General features: G+C 37.4%; 1 protein-coding gene across 1 annotated transcript; it reads left to right on the top strand.

Moving 5' to 3' along the window:
* The first annotated feature begins 223 nt into the window (after nt 1–223).
* SAR1B (secretion associated Ras related GTPase 1B) lies at nt 224–23735 on the top strand. The gene is made up of 7 exons (XM_015087622.3): nt 224–366; nt 10749–10825; nt 14654–14773; nt 19032–19097; nt 20594–20697; nt 21885–22016; nt 23093–23735. Exons 2-7 carry the CDS (start codon nt 10768–10770, stop codon nt 23207–23209), a joined length of 597 nt encoding a protein of 198 aa, XP_014943108.1. The 5' UTR covers nt 224–366; nt 10749–10767; the 3' UTR covers nt 23210–23735.
* Nucleotides 23736–23881: the final 146 nt, after the last annotated feature.

Raw genomic sequence — 23881 nt, 5'->3', positions numbered from 1 at the left:
AAAAGTCTATTTTTGAAAAACGATTGTCATGGATAATTTTCCAAAGCTAGAGACTCGCGTTTCTTTCTCTGCCTGGACCCTCAGGCCTCTGAAGCTCTTTCGGGCGGTAGTGGGGAGACCAGGTTGCGGAAAGGCTGGCCCCAACCACCAGGCTCGCTCAGCGTGGGGACTGGCGGCGGAACCGCGCGAAGGCGGAACTTTGGACGGGTGGAACTGCGGTCCTGCGGACCGTCGGGAGTGAAACACCCCCCGGCCCGGAAGGACCTGACGCGAGCTGGGACCTCGGCAGCCATCGCGCTTTGCAGTTCGAACTAGGAGGGTGTGGAATCAACGCCAAGCGAGGAATTGCGATCTCTCTAGTAGCAGGTGAGTGGCGGTCTCTTCTCCCGGTAGAACCGATAGGCGGCTGGCCGCTGTGGACCCTGGGGAAAGCGCACTTTTCGGGCCTGGGCCCACTAGGGCCCTTGCTTGTGGCCAGGCAAGAAAGGGGGTGCCTGTTTTCCTCTCCGGAATCTGCCGGCACTGAAGCGGAGAGGTTCCTTTGCTGCTCCGCAGGGGCCGCCCTGATGGTCCGCTGCACAGCACACCTGCTGCTGTCAAACGGTGCGTTATTTCAGGAAAGAACGAGGGGACTCTGCCGTAGGCAAGCCCTTCTTTCCCCTCCGCCTCGGTGTCCTCATCTGGTAAGGTGAAGGCTGCAGGGATCACTGACAGCTCAAAACCCTGTGACGTCGTGTGTTTTCAGTTCTCCCAATTCGTGTGGGGGCAAAGTGAAATTCCTTACTAGTGCAAGTTAACGTTTGTTCATAGTCCAAGTCCCAGTTGCGTGGGGGGAAAGATACACAGTTGGGTGAAAACTGTAATGATTTATAGATTGTTCCAAGATTTTCCAACTTAGAAATTTGTTTTGACAACAGCTAAAACCGTGACCTCTTTGGCTGAAAGAACCAAACTCATTAGGAACGTAAGGTATTTGGTACATTGGGCAAAACGAGGTGAAGGAATACTTTTAACTTTATAAATTAAACCTAATATTATTTGCATATTCATCTATCAAACTCACTATTACCACGTGTCCTACTCTGAAGAATATCCTATGTTCACTGTTAAAATACCGGTTAAGAGTATGCCGCCTTGAAGCAAATGAAAGAGAAAGAAACATTTACTGACTTTCCTATGAATGTGGCGCTAGCCACAACAATCACTAAGGAAGGTAATGGTATTATCTCTGGTTTACAGATGAGGAATAAAGGAAGATTTACAATTTGTTAAAAATTAGTGGTGCTGGTATGTCAAAGCAAACTGTGTATCTAATACTGCTTTAATGATTTACATTCATCACCAAAATACTTTGAACTTTAAAAACTAAGCTTATAGTTCATTGGCATTTCCTGAGTTTGCAGAAAAGGAATGTTTTGCTTTTATTTTAGAACTGTTAGACAAGCATTGTTAGTAATTAGGAGGATTAGCATTTCAAAAAAACTACGCTTTAACTATCTTTCCTTTCACTTCAAGCAGGAATTGAGACAAAAGACTAGGCTATCAGAAATGAAAATCACTGCCACAGTATTTGAAACTTATAAATCAGAATTCTGTAGTAATGAGTCATTATTTCTTCACCCTTTTCTTTAAGCATACTTGGCTGATACTTTAATGATTTCTCTGCAGAACATTACTAAGCAAATACCTTTAAAATAATGCTGTTGAAAAAATTTTCTTGTATTTAGCTTTTAGAACAGTTTCAGTTAAAAGTATTTTAAGAGGGTGCCTGGCTGGCTCAGTCGGTGGGGCATGCGACTCTTGATCTTGGAGTGGTGAGTTCAAGCCCCATGTTGGGCCTAGAGCTTTCTTTAAAAAAAGGATTTTAAGGACTGAATTTGTCACTAGTATCAATTTTTACTTTCTCAATTCAGTATAGGCAAGTTCAGTACTCAGACTCACAAACTTTATTTGTAATACAGTGTTCTTTACCCCTTTTAGCACTTAAAAAAAAAATCCTTTTCATATTTGATACAGGTTTAACCTTTCAGTGAGTGTCATTTTTCCCTAAAGGAGACTTGAGTTTATACTTATTGTTGATTACATGAATGAAAAAGCCTAATTCCATTATTATGATTGCTATGCATTTAATCCTAAATTTTTTTGAGTTTTCTATTTATATCACTGTTTTCAAAACTTTAAAGGCTATGGAAAGAAAATCTAACAGTTTTAGGGGAAAGTATTTATAGGGCAACATTGTCTTGAAACATTCAATATTGTTCCTGTCCATCCTTAATAATGCACAGGGCCTTTCTGAAATTCTTTTTTTTTTTTTTAATTTTTTTTTCAACGTTTTATTTATTTTTGGGACAGAGAGAGACAGAGCATGAACGGGGGAGGGGCAGAGAGAGAGGAAGACACAGAATCTGAAACAGGCTCCAAGGTCTGAGCTGTCAGCACAGAACCCGACGCGGGGCTCGAACTCACGGACCGCGAGATCGTGACCTGGCTGAAGTCGGACGCTTAACCGACTGCGCCACCCAGGCGCCCCTGAAATTCTTTAAAACATAGTCAAGCAGAGTTTGGCCTTCTTTATATTTCTGCTACTATCTGAATTCAAAAGAGAAGGGTGCATAATTCCTAAATCAGCTTACAGATAGTTTACTGATCTTAAAGAATTTGTACATGTTTTCATCATAAACCCGATGGAGTTGGGTAGAAATTTATGATTAATTTTTTTCTAGTAAATATCTTTACCTAGAATTGGAGGAAATTATTCTAGTACCTTTTCTGGTTACTGTCAGTGATGTTGTTGTTAATATTTAAAGTAAAATCAGGGGCACCTGGGTGGCTCAGTCAGTTAAACGACCGACTTTGGCTCAGGTCATGATCTCGCAGTCCGTGAGTTCGAGCCCCGCGTCGGGTTCTGTGCTGACAGCTCAGAGCCTGGAGCCTGTTTCAGATTCTGTGTCTTCCTCTCTCTGACCCTCCCCTGTTCATGCTCTGTCTCTCCCTGTCTCAAAAATAAATAAAACATTAAAAAAAATAATAAAATTAAAAAAAAACCTAAAATCAGTCATTAAAAATATTAAAACTTGGGGACCTAGGCTCAGTCAGTTGAGCCTCTGACTCCTGGTTTGGCTCAGGTCATGATCTCAGAGTTAGTGAGTTCAAGCCTCTCATGGGGACACTGTCCATGCGGATCCCTCTTGGGATTCTCTCTGCCTCTTCCTCTATGCTCCCCCTCCCCTCCAATAAATAAATAAACTTAAAAAAAAACTGTTGGGGTGCCTGAGTGGCTCAGTCAAGTGAATGCCCAACTTGGGCTCAGGTCATGATCTCCCAGTTCGTGGGTTTGAGCCCCACACTGGGCTCTGCACTGACAGTTCCAACAGTGGGGAAGAGCCTGCTTGGGATTCTCTCTCCTTCTTTCTCTATGCTCTTCTCCCATTAGTGTGCACTTGCTCACTTGCACTCTCTCAAAATAAACTTTATAAAAATAAAAATTAATGAATTAAAACTTTTTCAAAGTTTGCACTTTGAAAGGGTACTTGGCTGGCTCGGTTGGTAGAAAATGTTTATCTCAGGGTTGTGAGTTTGAGCCCCATGCTGGTGTAGATTACTTAAAAAAAATAAAATCTTTAAAAAGTTTGCGATTTGAATTTCAATTAATTTAGTCTGAATGAGTTAATACTACCTTATATTGTGTAGTTTTCAAAATGTTTTTTGGGTACATTATCATAATTAATCATTCTTAAAACTCTTTGAGGCAGATGGCATTCCTGTTATATATAAGAAGAAACTGGAGCTCAGAAAGATTGGCTTTCCCAGAATGAAATAATAGTATTTCAGAAGATGCATATTAAATCCAGATTTTTTAAATTCTAAGATAGGTACTCACTCTAACCATAGCTCTACCATCCTTTGCTTCCCAAAGTTATTAATGTATTATCTCTATAATCCTACGCTGGTGTTATAGTTGTCTTTTTAGACTACAGGAGCTTTCATTTTTATTCTTTATTTTTAAAAAACTAGCTTTATTGAAAGACCATTCACATACCATAAAATTTATCCTCTTAAAGTATGCAATTCAATGTTTTTAGTATATTCACAAGGTTATGTGACCATCACTTTATTCCAGAACATTTTCGTCACCCAAAAAGAAACCCAGTACCTATTAGCAGTCACTCCCAGTTTCCCCTTACCTCCCCTGTCTGACAACCACTAACCTGTTCTGAGAACTTACATGTTTAGGATGTTTCATATAAATGGAATCATCCATATACGTTTAATGGGACAAGGCTTAAGAAGTTATTTGTAACCTTGAGGTTCTGCTTCATTACACTCTTTGTACTGATTTTTATGTTACTGGAGTAGATCACTTTTCTAATCTGCACAGGCCTCTTTCCTGTTTGTTGTTCATGCAATAAATAAATCTGCTGACGTGTATATGTTTCCTTATTCTTGACCTTTGCTCTTCACATGTCTTAATAGTGTGTTCGTGGTGTTGTGTAACCTGTTCTCTGGGCTCAGGTATCTGTGGCTAAATAACTTGTATTCTTAGTTGGGCATTTTTACTTCTACTTTAAAATGACTGACTCTTAGCCTGTTTTAAAGTTCTTAGAAACCCACGACTTTATGCAAATATAAATATCTCATTATCTTCTAAAGCAGAGTTTCCCCATATATGTTATTAAATTATTTCTCTAGGGACAAATTTTACAATAGCAAATTTGGACCATCCTTATTGAAAAAATCGTTTTTCCCTCAAGGTTTACCTCATTCTCCTCTGCCCCCACCCCCCCCATCAATCTCAGAGGTCTCACCTCACAACAGTCATCTTGGGTGAGCTGCCCCCCCCCTTTTTTTTTTTTTTTTAGTAATCTCTACACCCATTGTGGGGCTTGAACTCAGGACCGCGAGATAAAGAGTCCTATGCTCTATGGACTGAGTCAGCCAGGCTCCCCTTCAGTGAGGGCTTTGTCACTTGATTCACAGGCTTGCTCTCTAGAGCCGTTCTTCTAGGTGATTGTGCAGTCATTGTGGACTGTAGACCATATAGCTCCAGCCTGGCTTCTCACAGCTTCCACTCAGTTCTTCGCTCAGGCTTTTCAGCTGTCTATGCCAGAGCCAGGCCTTGGAACTTAACCACCACGCAGACCTGATCCTCATGAGTTTTTGAACCTTGAGCTCTCCTCCACTTTGCTGACATAATTCTGGTCCACCTTTCACTTGTCTCATACTATGACTATGTCTACATTTGCTTTTCAACCAGATATTTTCCCCCATTCTCTCTTTTCTGTGAGAAGCCTGCCTTTGCTCCCCTACTTTATCCCCATATATTAGTTGCCTTTATACCTTTAGCCACTCAGCCTGAACTTTTGATCACACCACTTCAGCCTCTCACTAGTACTCTCAAATTCCAGTTCCCCTTGTCTTTTTTCACTTCTAAGCCCTATTCATTCTGTGTTCTCTAAAGCTGACACTCACTGCGAAGGGAGGGTGGCAGGGAGAGGGGAAAATTAGAAATCCCTGCAGATGGGCAGTGCTGTGAATGTTTTTCAGCCCCAGCCAAGCACTTGGCTCTTGTTAGCAGTCTTTTAATTTGATCTTTTCCCCACAGTAGGTAGCTGTCTATTCTAATCCTCACTCTGCTCCTCAGAAAATTCTCTATCAGACTTCCTCACTTTTGGATTCAGATTCCTGCTACTTCCAGTGTACATTTTCTGGCCCTCCTTACTTCTACTCTTAGAGGAGGAGATGCACTCTCATCCCTGGCTCCTCTTGAGACTTTGCCCCTTTTGGTTAATTCCTTCCTTCTCTTTTTCTTTTATCTTTAATTTCTCCCTTTCTGCTAGCTCCTTCTTATCAACATACTCGAGCCTTACCCTCCTTAAGGCTTAAGAAGAAAGAAGACTTCTTAAGAAGAAACTCCCATTTCCCTCATTCCATTTCAGACTCTTTGAAAGAGGAATCTTTCCTTACTCCCTCCACCTATTGACCCTCTATCCAATTTGCCTCTCAGTAATAACAGCAACCAGGTATTAAGTACTTATTTTGTGTATTTTATCTCATTTGATCTTTACAACACTCAGAGATTTTGCAGAAGGAACTTGTCACACAGGTCATGACTCTAGAGACCAGCTCTGGTGCTTTAAGTACTGGCCACAGGCTCTCCTGTGTTTTTGTTCCATGCAGGCTCCTCATGCTCTCAGCATTTGTCTCCTTGCCACAAAGCAAGCTGTGACATCTCTGCAGCTGGACTTCTTGGGGCTAACTTCTTTCCACTTGTGCCATCACCTCTTCTAATTCTTCTCCCCTTACTGGGTTCTGTCAGTTCTTCCACCCCCATCTGTCCCTTAAAGTCCATCTCAAGTGAAAACTCATTTCTTCTGTAGCATTTGGCTCATGCTTAAGGCAGGAGATCTTTAGGCAGAGCTGGTGGGGGAAATTCTGATGTTGGGAAGGAGAATGAGCAGAAGTTTTAAGATGATTAAGTTCAGGTCACCAGCAGTGAGTGGGAAGTGGTTTACTTTGGTTCAGGGAAAGCTATAAATGGAGGATATGTATTAAGCTTGTAAAGGTGGCCAGAAGGTTTATAGTCGAAGTTCTGGAATACTGGACTAGGAGTTTGAATCATTTTTCATCTCACAGACCTCCAATGGCTCTCTATCCACAGGTATAGGGTGACCATATAAATTTCACACCTCATCAGGATGCTTTTGAGAATGAAAGGACACACTATAGATAATTATACCGAGATAACTTTGCTGAGACTGTCCCCAGCAAACGAGGAGTTATAGTCACCCTGACTATGCAACAAGTCAAGTCTAAGATGACATTTTCATAAAGCCACTCTGGAGGGCATGTACAGATTGGTACAGACAAAATATGAGGTTAAGATGGTAGTTCGGGAATGTGATTTAAGGTTCATCACAAAGTAGCTCCTGTAGGAATCAAAAGAATGCTGAGACTACAGAAATTGATAGAGCTGGGAAATAAGCAACTGGATGGGGGATGAGAGGGAGAGAGAGGAATTACATGTCAGAGTCGTAAGGTAGAGTGATTCAAAAAATGGTACATAATCATTTAAACAAATATAAACCTTTAAAATTTTGTTACAAAGCTACTGCAATGTAGGAGAAAGGGCGTGGACCTGGAAGTCAGTAAGACCCAGGTTTGGTACTTAGATGTGCCAATCATTAAGACTTGAGTTTTAGCTATTGCAACTTCAGTTTCTTCTTCTGTAAAGTGGGGACAATAATGTATTTATTCTGGGATGCCTGGCTGGCTCACTTTGGTAGGGCATGTGACTCTTGATCTCAGGGTTGAGTTCAAGCCCCACGCTGGGCACAGAGCTTAAAAAAAAAAAAAAACCAGTATTGGGGCGCCTGGGTGGTTCAGTTGGTTAAGTGTCAGACGTCAGCTCAGGTCATGATCTCATAGTTTGTGAGTTCGAGCCCCGGATTGGGTTCTGTGCTGACAGCTCAGAGCCTGGAGCCTGCTTTGGATTCTGTGTCTCCTTCTCTTTCTGCCCTTCCCCTGCTCACTTGCTCTCTCTCCCCCAAAAGTAAGTAGGCATTTAAAAACAAACAGTATTTATTTTGAAAGGTTGTTGGGGTGCTTAGTGGTCACATAAAGTGCCCGGTATGTTAGGTCATATAAGTAGAAGAAATAATAGTAACAGCAGCTAACATTGAATGCTTAACTCTGTGCTATATACTTTGTGTGTAGTAATTGATTTAATCTTCACAACCATCTCAGATAGCTAGTATTACCCCCATTTTACAGGTAAGGATATTCAAGTAACTTGGCTAAGGTAAATGGTAAGTGGTAAAGTCCTGGCTCCATAGCTTCTGTTTTTAACCTCTTGACAAATCATAGTGCTCATAGGGATAACTGCTATTTTTTGTTTGCTTTGCTTTATTAAATTGAAAGACCGAGTAAGTATTGTTTCTTATGTCCGTATGTTATAGTAGCAAACATGGAAGACCAAATGCCTAAATTTAGTCTCATATTTCTTTCTCATTCTGACTCCTGCCTCCCTTGTTAGCATCTGTTGAGTGACTCAGTTTGTGGCCCCCTAACCAGTCACATCATCTCACAGTACCTAACTTTTTGCTGTTCCCACTTAGTTTCACACCACTGCACATAGTATAGCCCTCATAACCACTTAGCAAACTCTTATTTAATCTTCAAGATTCAGGCTGAACATCACCCAAGAAACCTTTACTTACCTACAACTTGTGGCCGTTGTAGAAGTGTGCAAGGAAGACTGGTTTTCTCTTTTCTTATACAGAATACAAAGTATATTTGTGAGGGTACCATACCCTTTCCTGTTGTATTGCTTATTTTTATTCTGATTTTATGTTGTTATGATCATTAATCCCCTCATAGCTTATGATTTACAATATGGGCATTTTTTTTCTTTGTGTTTATATAAGTCTTGAAATTCTATAGGGTAAGTTGTTACCATCCTAGGTAATATCCTATTCAGTTTTAACTTTTTTCAGTTAAATTACATTTGTATAGCTAACCTACCTCTCTAGACTATAACCTTTTCAAGAGAAGAAGCCATATTTATCATTAGTATTTGTATCCCCTATGGTGCCTAGCTCAGGGCCTTGGACATAATATGAATTTAGTAATCATTATTGAATTAAAATATCTCAGTAAACCATTGCTTTGATTCTTTACAGTGAAAATTATGATATATCTTACTTAAAAATCTTCAGAAAAGATAAACCACTTGTATATATTTTTTGTGACTACAAGTTTCAATTTCTGCATAACCTAGAATAATAATAGAACAAGATGTAATTTTCAGCTTCAGTAAAATAAGAACTTGTAACAATGGATTCTTGTGTGTATATATAAGTTGCTCTTCTAGTTTTTATTCTTGTGATACTGACACATGAAACTTCGTTATTTGTGAGTCACTCTCAGTCAGGAATGGACTGGTTTCAAGAGCAAAATTCTTCTCTTGCTAGTTCAAGTAAGGAACTGAAAGAGAGGAGAGGCTATTGCCTGGATCCAGGGAATCCCCTAGTAAATACTGGTAGGCCACCTATAAACTGGAGGTAGGTTGACTCTCACTCTCAAGGCAATGTAATCTCTTAAACACCTTATCCTCAAGGAATTCTGAGTTTGGTGGGCCCGTCTGGGTCACAGTTGGCAGCCCACTGGACTGAGAGGTGGTTAAAGAAAGCAGTGCTGTGTGTCACACTTTGTCTAAAGAACGTCAAAAATAGCAGAATCCTTCAAATTGTTCGGACTTGGCCCAAATTTTGGGCCTGGATTTTGTTTACCTCTAGAAAATGAACTTTGTTGATCTGAAAGTATACTTTTGTATACTCTTTCATTTCTCAAGAGGTTTTTTTCCCCCTCTTCTTTCCATATTAACTTTATTAGTTACCAAGAACATGTCAAAGAAATTCTAAATTGAACTATACTCTGTATTTTCTACTGTGATTTAAAAAAATGTTTTTTAACATTCGGTAATACGATTAAAATTTGAAAAATGCACTAAGATTACAAGCCCAGAAATCGACCACCTGATATCATTTGCTACAAAAGACCAAAAGTAATGGAAAAGGGGGTTTTACTCCACATAGGTATAATCAGACTTGAAAACTTACTTCATTATCATAAATTTCCTTTCCTCTCTTTCTCCTTGCTTTTTCTTCCTCCACTCCAAGGTTTTGGTAAGTATTTCATAGGCCATATATACCTTAACTTACTCTTGAATATAGATTATTTCCAAAAATTTTCTTACATAACACTTTGATGCACATCTTGATACATAAAGATTGTCTATATTTAGGACATTTTCTAAAAGTAGAATTCTTGGGTCTAACAAGAATGGTATAACATACAGATTACTGCCAAATTAGTCGTTAAAAAGATTTGTAACAATTTATACTGCCACTAACTGCATCTTTTACCACATCTTTTCTAGTTCCAGCTATTACAGTTCATTTTCAGGTTTGCCACTGTGGTTGGTAAAGAATGGTCTCTAGTTCATATTTCTATTTTAATTAAAAAATTTTTTTGTTGTTTTTTAAAAATAGAGGCCTTTTTTCCCCTTTCTTTTTAAAGTAAGCTCTACACCCAGTATGGGGCTTGAACTCATAACCCCGAGATCAAGAGTCGCATGTTCTACCAACTGAGCCCCACTAGTTTGTATTTAATAGCATTTTGTGTTTTATGCATCAGTAGGTATCTGATTAGATCACCTTGGATAAGAATAGCTAACTCTTGGGGCACCTGGGTGGCTCCGTCAGATAAGTGTCTAACTTTGGCTCAGATTACGGTTAGTGAGTTTGAGCCCTGCATTAGGCTCTCTGCTGTCAGCACAGAGCTCGCTTCAGATCCTCTGTCCCCCTCTTTCTCTGCCCCTTCCCCACTTGTGCGTTCACTCTTACATACTCTCTCTCAAATAAACATTAAAAAAAGGGGGGGAGCACCTGGGTGGCTCAGTCACTTGAGCCTCCAACTTCGGCTCAGGTCATTATCTTGCGGTTCTGTGAGTTCGAGCCCCACATCGGGCTCTCCGCTGTCTGCATGAGCCCGTTTTGGATCTTCTATCTCCCTCTCTCTGCCTTTCACCTACTGTGCACTCTCTTTCTCAAAAATAAATAAACAACAACAAAAAAGAATGGTTAAACTCTTTATAGGAAGGTTGTTATAGGATTGTTTACTCAGAGTTCATGTTTAATGTTGTTGGTGTTTAATGTCAACTACTGAATTCAAAACACTTTCTTTTCCAGACTCTATAAGGATTTGGATATGTCCTTCATATTTGACTGGATTTACAGTGGTTTCAGCAGTGTGCTACAGTTTTTAGGTAATGTTGGCCCTTTGTTCTCTATTGTTATCCCATTTAATCCTACTTAAATAAAAGTGCTTATTTGTCTAGAGCCTCTTTATGTATAATCCACTAGTTGTGAATGTGAAATTTGAAATCATACAAATGTGTTCAAATTACTCATTGTATATCTCTTATAAATTATGTAATCTTGGGCAAATTACTTTCTTTACCTTAGCCTTAGTCTCCTTATCTGTAAATTAACAGTAATTCCTACCTCTTTTAAGGTTGTTGATAGGTATATTATTTACAGGAGTAGCTACCTGTGATTAGCCAGTTTACCTAAAAAGTTTCTGAGTGCTTTAGATACTTTATCTCATTTAATCCTCACAGAAACTCACTGCATTATTTTTGTTATAAATTTATGTTCCATCAAGTGCCTTGTAAATGGCAGCATAAAATCTGCTAAATGAGACTTGTATACCCAGCAATTCTGACTAGTGATTTTCCTCTCTTTATAGATATTAAAGAGGAAAAATCATAGCATCTCATTCTCTTACTGACATTCTTAACTTCTCACGTTTTCCAGTGAAAAAAGCTTTTGATTGACTTTTATGTTACCATGTATACAACTTTATTATTGTAGTAATTAATGAAGATGTTCTGATCTCCTGTTTTCAAATCTTACCCTAAGTTTAGTCTCCATGTAATCATCATCTTGAACTGGCACAAAGAGAAGCATTTCATGTAATTACAGAGTTGTCAACGTAACTCCTAACTGGCCACAACTGTACTTATGAATTGTTATCTCCTATATAAATATTTTTTCTTCCACAAACATAATCTTAACCAAGGAAATAAATTTTGTTTGGAAAATACACATCTTGTTTGATACTATATATTAAAAGGATAAAAATTTAAGATCAAATTTTATCAGTCTTTTTATTTCTTATATGGACCTCAATATTTGCAAATTTTTAAAAACCAGTTTTCTTTTTTTTTTAATTTTTATTTATTTACTTTTGAGAGAGAAAGAGAGCATGAGTCGGGGAGAAGCAGAGAGAGGGGGAGAGAGAGGATCCCAAGCAGGCTTCTCACTGTCAGCACAGAGCTCAATGTGGGGCTCAAACTCACAAACCATGAGACCATGACCTGAGCCAAAATCAAGAGTCGGTCACTTAACTGACTAAACCACCCAGGTGCTCCTTTTTTGTCCTTTTTAAAATAAAATCCCTCACATTATCTTATACTGTCACTCTACTACAGGTCAAATATCAGATCTTTCCATACTACCTCCTCAAGAATTCTTACATATTTTTATCAGACTGAAATATTTTGTTACATATGTACAAAAACTGGGTCAGAAATAAATGTTTTCAACTTCATTATACTGGGATAACCTGGGTTGTGACAAGTATCTATGTCTCAGTTGATAGAAAAATGATTTAATGCGGAACTACATTGTAAAGGCAAAATAGATTGACTCATAAGCAGGAGCAAGAGGTTAATGGGGCTAACAGTAGGAGGTAGTGTAGAGAAATGGAAATGAACCAAAGCTTTTGCATCAAAGATGGGTTCTATCTCAGATCTGACCTCAGCATTTGAGCAAGTTAACTTTGAGCCTTTGTTCCCCTCTGTAAGAAAGAGAATAATGTGTACTTCAAAGAGTTATTTTGAAGATTAAATGAAGTAATGTATAATGCTTAACAGTGCTTATCACAAAATAAGGATTTAGTCCAATCCACTTTCAAGATTAAAGTTTAAATGTCCTAGGTGTTCCCTTTTGGATTCTTACCCAGTGCACTGTTACTACTTAAAAGGTAGGAAAGATTGTGATTGCACTGATTAGAAACCACCTGTGTAGAAACGTTTTAAGAAATAGAAGTGTTTAAAAAATTATTAGTCACAGTACATGATTAAATGAGAAATATAGTATCTCAGCTCAAATAAATATGGAAGACAATCTTCCCCTTAGGATCAGAACTGTTGGGCACTGAGCGATCAAAACATTAGGACTTCAAACAATTTACTTTTTAAGCATCAATGTGGAGAAAGAGTTAGGTATTATTTTGGCGTGGACTTATTAAAAAATGAGTAACCTGAATTAGCATTGCCTAATGTCTTCAAAAGTTCATTTTTTTGATTGAGTAAACATATTTTTGAGTTGCTACTATGTCCCCTGTCCTCATGTAATTCCATAGGTGTTAGACAATTAAATATGGAAAATAAAATTCATTATTGCTACATACCTATAAGAGTGTCCAAAATCTGGACAATGACAACACCAAATGCTGGTGAGGATGTGGAGCAGCAAGAACTTTCATTCACTGCTTGGAATGCAAAATGGTACAGCCACTTTGGAGGACAATTTGGTGGTTTCTTACAAACCTAGACATACTCTTACCATACAATCCAACACTTGTGCTCCTTGACATTTACCCAAAGGAGCTGAAAACTTAGGGCCACATACGAACCTGCACAAAGATTTTATAGCAGCTTCATTTATAATTGCCAAAACTTAGAAGGAACCAAAATATCCTTCAGTAGATGAATGGATAAATAAACTGGTTTATCCAGATAATGGAATACTACTAAGCACTGCGGAATTTTGCTTAATGGAATACTACTAAGCTCAAAGAAATGATCTATCAAGGCATGAAAAGACATGGAGGAACTTTAAATGCATATTACTAACTGAAAGTCGTCAATCTCAATTGACTGTATGATTACAATTATGTGTCATATGCAACTATATGACATTCTGGAAAGGCAAAAATACAGAGAATAAAAAGATCAATGGTTGCTGGGCAGGGCGGGTAGGGTGGATGAATAGGCAGAGCATATAGGATTTTTAGGGCAGTGAAAATACTTTGTATATTATAATCATGGATATATGTCCTTATATGTTTGTCAAAATACAGAATATACTCTACTAAGAGTAAGCCCTAAGGAAACTCTGGGTGACTATGATCGATCAATGTAGGTTCACTGTTGGTTAAAAATGTAACATTTTCGTGAGTGATGTTAATAATAGGAGAGGCTATATATATGTGTGGGGACAGGGAGTATATTGGAAATCTCTGTACCATCCTGTCAGTTTTGATGTGAACCTAAAACTGAAAAAAAGCCTTTAGAAAAAAAAACTCAATATGGAATTTCTCAACAAATGCCAATCTATAAACTGGTCAATGCCCTCTTTTTTCTATTACTTCATCTATCAGTACTTGGTTGATACATTTAAAAAATTATGTGCTTGGTTTTTTTTTTTGTTGTTGCTTTAGTTTTATGCAATCCTATGAATAGTTCAACCTTATTGTCTCAGGGAAATTTGACAATGACCTAAACTTTCTATTGCAAGAACTCACTATGATTTTTATTGTCAAAACTACTTAATTTATTTTCATCCATGGATATCTCTTTAATTTCCCTTTTTGTCTCGTTTCATAAGTACATGATCTCAAGCATTTTTTGTTTCTCTAGTAGTGGACATAGATATTTATTCCTAAATTGTCAAGGGAATCAGCATTTTGGCACTGCAGATAAGTTTGGATAATACACATTCATTGATTGGGACAAAGTTTAGGTTTAAAATGATCTGAATTTGCAAATCATGATAGATTTAAAATAGCTCTTCAAAACTGAAATTAGACTAGAAATCCAACTTTATTCAAGCAAATTTATAAAATCTTACAAGTTCAAAAGGTTAATAGGTGTTTCTTTATAAAACATCTAGAGTAATTAGGGAAAGTATCCAAATAACTAAACTGTAAATAATTATATTTATATTATACTTTTATTTGAAGTCATTTTACTTGAATAATCTGTCAGATAGCACTTTGACTAATCATAGGTCTTATTACTCTGCAGGATTATATAAGAAAACTGGTAAATTGGTATTTCTTGGATTGGATAATGCAGGAAAAACAACATTGCTACACATGCTAAAAGATGACAGACTTGGACAGCATGTCCCGACGTTACATCCCAGTAAGTATATTCCCCCATGCAACAAACTACTTTATTAAGTGATAATAATTCATAGGCACTAACCAAAAGTTTTTTGGGTTTTGGTGGATAATTGTGATCAGGTGATTTGACCTATTAAAATAATACAGTAAATAATAGCTGACCCACTCCCAGGGTGTATATTTAGATCTTGAAATAATACTCCTATCTTCTTATCAGTTTGTACACCCTTCTCCAAATAGAGGAATTAAGGTTACTTTCTCGGGGATTATAACATGATTGAGGTCTATCCAACCAGATACTGCTTAGGCTATAAATAGTCACCATTACCTTGTTTATTTATTTATTTTGAGTAGGCTTCATGCCCATTGCAGAGCCCAGCATGGGGCTTGAACTGAGGACCGTGAGATTAAGAGTCAGACACTTAACTGACTGAGTCACCCAGGCGCCCCCACCATTACCTTGTCTAGATAACCTAATTTCTTTCACATTTTAAAACTACTATTTTAATCCTTTTTCAGTGTGGACAGATTATAGTCATATTATACTTTGTTAGTTACTCTCAACTTATTAACCAGTTATTTTTCTAATCTGAGAAACCTCAACAGTATCTAATATAAAGACCATAGAATTATTCCAAAAAACAGGGCACATATTGATACATTTATACAAAGTTTTAAAACAGTTTAAAAAAATAATTTACTGTGGTTTCTTTAAGACAGACTACCCTGAAAGACATTAACAATGATTCTGTAAATCACTTAATACATACCATCCTTTATATAATACATACTATCCTTTATATAAAGTAAACATTAAAGTGACAAAATTATTAGAACATATGCCTTATAAATATCTGTGACCTTGCTTTTACTGTTGAAAAGTCTATGAATCAAGTCGACATAGAGTAAAATGAATTTTAATAGTTTTTTTGAGTGGCTGGGTGGCTCAGTTGGTTAATAGTCCAACTCTTGGTTTTAGCTCAGGTCATGATCTCACATTTCATGAGATCAAGCCCTGCACTGGGCTCTGCACTCTCCGTGTGGAGCCTGCTTGGGATTCTCTCTCTCTCCCTCTCTCACTGCCTCTCCCTGCTCACTTTGACTCACTCACTATCAAAATAAATATACTTAAAAAAATAAAAATAAAAGGGATGCCTATGTGGCTCAGTCAGTTAAGCGTCCAACTTTGGCTCAGGTCATGATCTCAGAGTTTGTGAGTTCAAGACTCACATCAGGCTCTATGCTGACACCTTGGAGCCTGGAGCCTGCTTCAGATTTTGTGTCTACCTCTCTCTCTGCCCCTCCCCCACTCATGCTTTGTCTCTCAAAAATGAATAAATGTTAAAAAATTTTTTAATAAAAATGAGAATAGAATTGAGAACAGGGCCAAAAAGTGGATAATATGATAGTTATTTAATTCAGTAAATATTCAGAGAACAAGGACAGAGAACAATGACAAAAAGTACCATTTTATCGATGAAATTGATAGTGAAGTTGGAAAAGGAAAACTTCATAAAATGTTGTTATATTGGGAAAAGAGTGGGGCTAAGATCTTATTTTTAAGTTATCTCTATACCCAATGTGGGGCTCAGACATACAGTGTACGCTCTACTGACTGAACCAGCCAGGTGCCCCCATTTTTAAATTTTTTGATATTGCTCTCATTTATTCAACAAATATTTGAGTACCTACTTTATGTCACACATTATTCTAAGTACCAGGACTAGAAGCAGTGGCACAAAATAGTTGCCATCTCAACTTTCCTACAGCTCACATTCATTTTATCTTACATTTTGCATTAATCAAAAGCATATGTGAAAAGGTAACATGTATCTACCCTATGATCTGACAGTTCCATTGCTAAGTGTGTATCAAGGAGAAATGAAAACATATTTTTACCAAAGTCTTTGTACAACAGTGTTTATGCCAGCATTATTTGTAATATCCCCCAACTGCCCCCAACAGCTCAAATAGCCATAAAAAGAAAAAAAAAAAGAAAAAAAAAGGATAAACAGTGAAATTCTATTCAATAAGAAAGAGGAATAAACTGTTACATATGGTGCATATTCTGCATGGAAGAAACTGGTCACAAAAAGTTACATACGTTATGGTATCATTTATATGAAATTGTAGAATAGGCACAACAAACCTGTGGTGCTGGAATTATTGCTTCTGGGAGTGGACATTGACTGGGAAGGGGAAGACTTCCTGGGATATTAAGAGTTTTCTGTGTCTTAATTAAACTGGGACTTTTTATAAAGTAGAGAGTCTATTAAGGATTGTAACCATAAAGGTGATTTCCCAGCTACATCCAAGCATTATATTTTCCTTGTGGAAAGAAACACACTTTGAACACAAACTGTATTGATTATTCATTCACTTAGGAGTCTACATAAATACTTTTTTAACAAGAAAGTACCCTGGGGCTTCAGCAGGTGTAATGAAGAGTTAAAATTACACTGAGCCTTTCATTATGATCGTAGGGACTTCTGCTTTTGGTTCTGATGGAGTAAGAGTGTCTGGCATTACCCTCCCACTGTAAGCAGCTAGAAAACTGGACAAAAATATATACAAGTGTTTTCAGAACTGGACAATATCTAGCAGAGGACTATGGTTCCTGAGAGATGGAAAACCTTTCTGTATCCAAGCTTTATCACAGAGATCCTTTTCAGACCATGGTGCAGGGAGAGGAAACCCAAACAAAACACAGTAGTCTTGCTGAGTTGAGACAGAGACCAGAATATGGGGATGCTGAGGTGATGAGAATTTGCTTGGCATAGTACCAGAGGAAGGAGCTCTGCAGAGAAAGAACTCCAGCAATGTTTGTGGCTAAATACCAATCTGTGTGCACAGGGTAAAACTCCTCATGGCCAGTCACAGAAAAATTTCTGGAGAAAGAATAACTGTAGCAGGGCTGTTAACCAAATAATTCTCAGAGCTCATATGGGGCCAGGAATCACTCATGTTCCCACCAGCCAGAAGGCAGAAACCTGGTTGAATACACAGGGCATTCCAAAAGAGACTTCAGAAGAATCATACCTTAGTAATGGGGCTGAAGTAGCTGTAAAGTAAAGACTACTTTAACCTAACAAAACTTAAAAAGTGATCTGCAAGCAGTTTTCCTGCCAGAATAAAGTTCACATTGCTTCAAAAAAATACAACAATGTCTAGCATCCAATAAAAAATTGCTAGACATGCAAAGAAGTAGGAAAGTGAGATCCACAACCAAGAGAAAAATTAATCAGTAGAGACAGACCCAGAAGTGACTAAGATGATGGAATTAACAGGTAAGGATGTTGAAACAGCTGCAAAGAATGTGCTTAAGGATTTAAGGAAAATGTGAACAGAATGAGGAAAGAAATGGAAGATATAAGACAGAACCAAGTGGAACTTGTAGAAATGAAAACTTAATACCTGAAATGAAATTTTTACTAGACAAGGCTAATAGTAAATTAGTGCCAGTACTGCAGAAGGAAAGACTTGTGAACTTAAGTCAACACAAAACAAACTATGTAAAATGAAGCACAGAGAGAAAAATGAAAAGAAAATGAACACTCAGTGACTTGTGGGACAATACCAAGCAGTCTAGCAAACTTACACTTGAAGTCCCAGAAGAAGGGAGAGAACAGAAAACAGTTTGAAGAAATAATGGTGAGAATGTTTATTAAAGTTGTGTTTATCATTAAAGACTGTAACTTGCATAATATGAGAGCTACAAGGGAAAATTATTTCCCTGGTAGCATCTAAAATGAATTACAGGAAAAATTATTAGGTTGAAACAGTTACTTGAATTCACAGCAAATAATTATCTGAATAGTTAATATTTTCACCAGGAAAAATAGAGAAGGAAAAAACAAAAGTGTTGGATTTGTGGTGGGTAGTGAATACTAGATTATTACCATTACTTGTATTAAACTGTCAATATAAATTGGAGTATATCTAATTACAACAAATTCTTTTTTTTTTTTAATGTTTATTTTGAGAGAGATAAAGAGAATACAAGTTGAGGAGGAACAGAGAAAGGCTGGGAGAGAGAAATCCCAAGCAGGCTCAGCACAGAGCCTAATGTGGGGCTCAAGCCACAAACCGTGAGACCATGACCTGAGCTGAAATCGAGACATTTAACTGACTGAGCCACCAAGGCGCCCCAACAAATTCTTTATCAATTCCTAAATGTTTGATTTGAGCTTATTTGCAGTTAAAATAAACCAAAGTAGCAATATATACCATGAATGGAATCTGATTTTCTTGTAACAATATTTTGTATTATTATTTAGCTTCAGAAGAACTAACCATTGCTGGCATGACCTTTACAACTTTTGATCTGGGTGGACATGTTCAAGGTAAGATTCTATGACTCTTATAAATAGCTTTATTTTATTTTAACATAATAAAAATGTAGCCATTATTTTCCTGTGCATGAAATCTCATTCTAGTCAAGAAAGGCCAGAGTAGACTTAAAATTTAAAAATTATTATCCCCAGATAAGCTTTAAAGCAAAGTGTGATTTTTATGATACCCCTGGTCAATTTAAATCTGAATTGCTTTTGGTGTAAAGTGTGTAAGCAAAATTGAGGTTCTGTTCTCTGTTCCAATCCATATCTCACTGATGGTCACAATTACATTATGATGATGTTACTGCTATGCATTAAAAACTTGCAATGGCTGACCTACAAATAAAACCAAACTCCTTGACCTGGCATTGAGGATCTCTGCAATCTGATCCCACTTTATTTTTTGTCTTTATTTTCCACTGTTCCCTTTCCTATTCTCTGTACTCTAACCAAACCAAACCCCTTGGTGTTCTCCCACCTTTGTGTTTTTAATTCATGCCACCCCCATCTGCACATGAGTAACCCACCTTCAGGGCCCAGTGTAATTGTGGCTACTGCCCCTGAGAAGCCACTCTCACCTATGAGTGCTCTCAACTGTACTTCTGTGGTGTTTAGTGCATCTGTGTAAACGTCTGCAAGTTTGGAAAAGACTGTGTTGTCTCTTCTACTAAATTTTCTGGAACTAGAATCCGTTTTTTATGTCCCTCAAAAGACATGGCAGTACCCAGCACATGGTAATTCATAAATAATGAATATTACAAAGTTTGTGGGCATTGTAAAAACCTCTTATGACAAACAGTTGAAAAGATTTTAAGAGGTTGTGGCTAGTGAATGCACATTTGGAGACATAATAATTGTTTGAAATATATATGAAGTACTTTCCAGAATATAATGGTTAGAGAAAATTGGAACCTAAGGGAGTTTGTCTGAGACTTAATGTCTGTATTGTTTTTAAGATATGTCATAAAACTGAAGTCAGAAAAAAGTTGCTTACCCATAAGGCACCCCTAAAACTTTCCTTTAAAAACCGTCATGGAAAATATTACCTGAATGGTTTCGTTGACTTTAGTTAATTTCTGTTACACAGTTAGCTTTTGTTTTAACAAATCTGTACCCAGTACTGACTTCCTTCTGTCACTGACTACAAATTTATCAGTGGCCAAAAAAAACTGATAAACTAGAAATGTCAAAAAATGAATACCGCATATAAAAAATAGCAGTCATCCAATGAACTTAATGTGCATCATTGTCCATTGGTAGCAAATATTAATTCCACTTCTAACATGGGAAAATTGGGACAGAGTGAAGTATTTGACTTGCTCACATCAAGGAAAGCCTTTCTTGTTCTTCTGGAAAGATTTAGCAACACCAGGTTAAAGATTAACTTGAGTGAAGTAGTAGCATCTAAGGGATAATTACACTTGAAATCTTGTTGGACTCTTCCATCAAACCATCTGCTAGGTTTGACCAGCAAATAAAATCTAACTCCTGATTGTTTTTGTTAGCTCGAAGAGTGTGGAAAAACTACCTTCCTGCTATCAATGGCATTGTATTTCTGGTGGATTGTGCAGACCATGAAAGGCTGTTAGAATCAAAAGAAGAACTTGATGTAAGTTAACTAAAACTAAACATAGTTGAATCATTCTGGTAAGCTTGAGGAAATAGGTTGGAGATCTAAGTATCAGAGTGCAGCTTTTGTGCAGCCTCTGATATAACTCCTGGCAGTTTGTGGAGCTCAGTGATTATTCTGCTAGGAATGCAGAGACAGTAGCTTAGAATAATTGTAGCTATGGAGGAAGTGCTAACACAGACTTTCTTCCCGAAGACCTAAGCTCACTCTGTGCAGCGTGCCTTGTATTTTATTTCATGTCTGCAACATACCTGGAGTGGTTTGGTCTTGAGTCCCTGATCATCCTAGGATGCCATTTTCTTCGGGAGTTGTCTGGAACCTGGAAATGGTATAACATACTATCTTTGTTACCACTTCCAGGAGTGAGCAGGTCACGTGTAGCCACTTCTCTCCTCTCCCAGGACAGCTGCTTTGTAAAGTGATTCAGAACAGCAGGGAGGGCCAGGGCTAGATCTGGGACCACAGAGAAAGAAATTGTATGATTTGACCTGACCATGTATCTTCCTATAGCAGGCAAGTAAATAATTGTTCATGTGGAAAAGTCCAGGTAGGTTCTGTGGTCATGGAACAGGGTCAGGGAATTCCTGACTACTTACTTTGTGCCAGGCACGTGTATATTAACTCATTTAATTCTCAAATCAACTCCATAAGGTAGGTGCTACTATTCTAAATTCTCTTTGAACTTCAATGAGGCTTATTTATCCAAGATCTCACAATTCATAAGCAGCAGAACTAGAATTGAAACCAGTTCTGCCCACCTTCAAGGTGTTCATTTTAGTACCTTAGTGATTCAGAGTGAGTAGAGTTGAGCATTTACAGAAGGAACTTTAGGGAAACAGAAGAATTGAGCTAATGGTTTCATTGAGCTCACTTTATTTTTATTTTTTATTTTTTAAGATTTTATTTTTTTTTAAGTAATTTCCACACCCAAGGTGTGGCTCGAACTCAAAATCCCGAGATCAAGAGTCACATGCTCTACTGACTGAGCCAGCCAGTCGCCTCTGAGCTCACTCAAATGTGGGAAAAGTTTGCCAAAGATAGTTTGCAAAACTGACATGATTATGATAGAGTATGAGTCTTTGATACTCATTTGGGGTCTTGTCATAATGAGCCTTTTAGATGGTTTCATATCAACATCTTGTCTTTCATTTTTTGTTTTATTTCAGTCACTGATGACAGATGAAACCATTGCTAATGTGCCTATATTGATTCTTGGGAATAAGATTGACAGACCTGAAGCCATCAGTGAAGAGAGGTTGCGAGAGATGTTTGGTTTATATGGTCAGACAACAGGAAAGGTAAATAAAATAATTTTTTTGGACAAGTGTGACTATTTCATTTGACAGTATAAGTGTCTTTTAATTTAATGTTTTATTTATTTTTATCTTCTGAAATACCGTATTCCAATACTAGTGCTAATAGTAATCATGGTTATTATTAGCCCAACTGGTGGTCTGCCTTTTTGTTGTTGTTGTCGGGTATAATTGACCTGTAACATTAGTTTCAAGTGTACAACCAAATGTCTTTTTAAATTTTTTTTTTTCCCTTAAAAACTGTCCTTTCTACATTTCGGTCTTTTTTAATGTCCTCATGGGTTATATTTCTACCACTGAATGAAACCTTTTCTTGGTGATAAACATATCAAAGCTCATGCTTATGGGAAACTAAATTAAAGCTTCCAGAGTTTTATTCATCATAGATTTTCAGAATTAGCCACTAAAGAATGTACTTGAACGTTTAAGCATTCTGGTCGTGTATTTAGGCCCTGAGTTCATCAGAGATAAAAATAAAATGTAAAGTTGAACACAGGAGTGTTTGGGGGATTTTGTAAACATAATACTTTATAATAAGCTTCAAGACACATTATTTTTGCATGCATTTCTACTAGTATTTATTTGGGGGAGGGACCTTAGTATTGGAAAATCTGAGTTCACAAGATTTCCTTGGTTATATTTATTCTTTCAGAGTAGAGACATACTATAGTCTTTGGAAGGAGACTCCTATGTTAGGGTAGACTTTGGTCTGTTTTCTGTGTCTTCTTTTCAGTAAGTCAACTCCCCATTTTTAGGAGATGGCCTTGTTTAGTCATAAACGTACTCAGAAAATGTTTGTCTTTAATATTAGCGAAGCCAGGTTGGGTCATTTTTTTTTTCAAGTCAAAGATTATTTTCATTCTTGTGTGCCTCACAAGCTCACCTCTTCCCCACTGAGAAGAGAGAGGTTTCCTGTGTGTCTAGGGGACTTGTATGCCCAACACCCATGGCTTAGCACAGTCACCCTTTGTTCTAAGATGTATAAGCTGCAATTCTGCTGTAAAGTGGAGCTTTTATTTCCTAAAGGAGTCATCCATCATAATGTCTGTCTTCCCTTCTAGGGCAGCGTATCACTGAAAGAACTGAATGCCCGACCCTTAGAAGTTTTCATGTGCAGCGTGCTGAAAAGGCAAGGTTACGGCGAAGGTTTCCGCTGGATGGCACAGTACATTGATTAACAACAACCTGCATCAGTTCCAGGTCTCACCATTCAGGCCTACTCAGAGATTTGATCACTCAACATGCATAACTTGAATTCAATAGACTTTTGTTGGTTAGAAAACAGATGTTTTTTAGATTAATATTATATTATATCAACTTAATTTGAGTGCAGATTTAAAACTAATTCAATGTAAGTTTGAATATCACAATGTTAGCTTTCTAATTCCATAAAAATAATTAGTTTTTACAGTTTATAATCTGACATTACCCCCAGCGCCATTTGTAAAGAACAACTTTCCAGCAGTACATTTGAAGCACTTTTTAACAACGTGAAATTACAAATGTAAACCATATTTAAAAGCTCATCATGTTAAATTTTTATGTACTATTTTGGAACTAGTTTTTAAATTTTAGATTATATGCCCACCTATCTTAAGTGTACAGTTAATAATTAGCTTATTGATGATTGCATGATGCCTTACAGTTTTCAATATTTTTTCTTATGCAAACGTCATGCAATAAAACAAACCCTAATGTTTGGCATCTTTGTTGGGCAGATGTTTCATTTTAATGTGTCGTAGAGCAACATCATACGTATGAGGAGGGTGTGGGGAAAGGAGAAGGCTTCAGAATTTTTAGAATAATGTTTAAGTCCCTAGAGGCTTTTGCGTTTACCAGGAGACCAGTTG

Source organism: Acinonyx jubatus, chromosome A1 (assembly GCF_027475565.1).
Source record: "Acinonyx jubatus isolate Ajub_Pintada_27869175 chromosome A1, VMU_Ajub_asm_v1.0, whole genome shotgun sequence".
NCBI lineage: Eukaryota > Metazoa > Chordata > Mammalia > Carnivora > Felidae > Acinonyx > Acinonyx jubatus.
This window is presented reverse-complemented; position numbering and strand designations above follow the sequence as displayed.

Bases quoted from the DNA above. Each gene is read 5' to 3' on its own strand.
- SAR1B (XM_015087622.3), top strand. From the start codon at position 10,768: ATGTCCTTCATATTTGACTGGATTTACAGTGGTTTCAGCAGTGTGCTA. The intron at 19,098-20,593 runs GTAAGATTCTAT...TGTTTTTGTTAG, and splicing joins TCTGGGTGGACATGTTCAAG to CTCGAAGAGTGTGGAAAAAC. The intron at 22,017-23,092 runs GTAAATAAAATA...CTTCCCTTCTAG, and splicing joins ATGGTCAGACAACAGGAAAG to GGCAGCGTATCACTGAAAGA.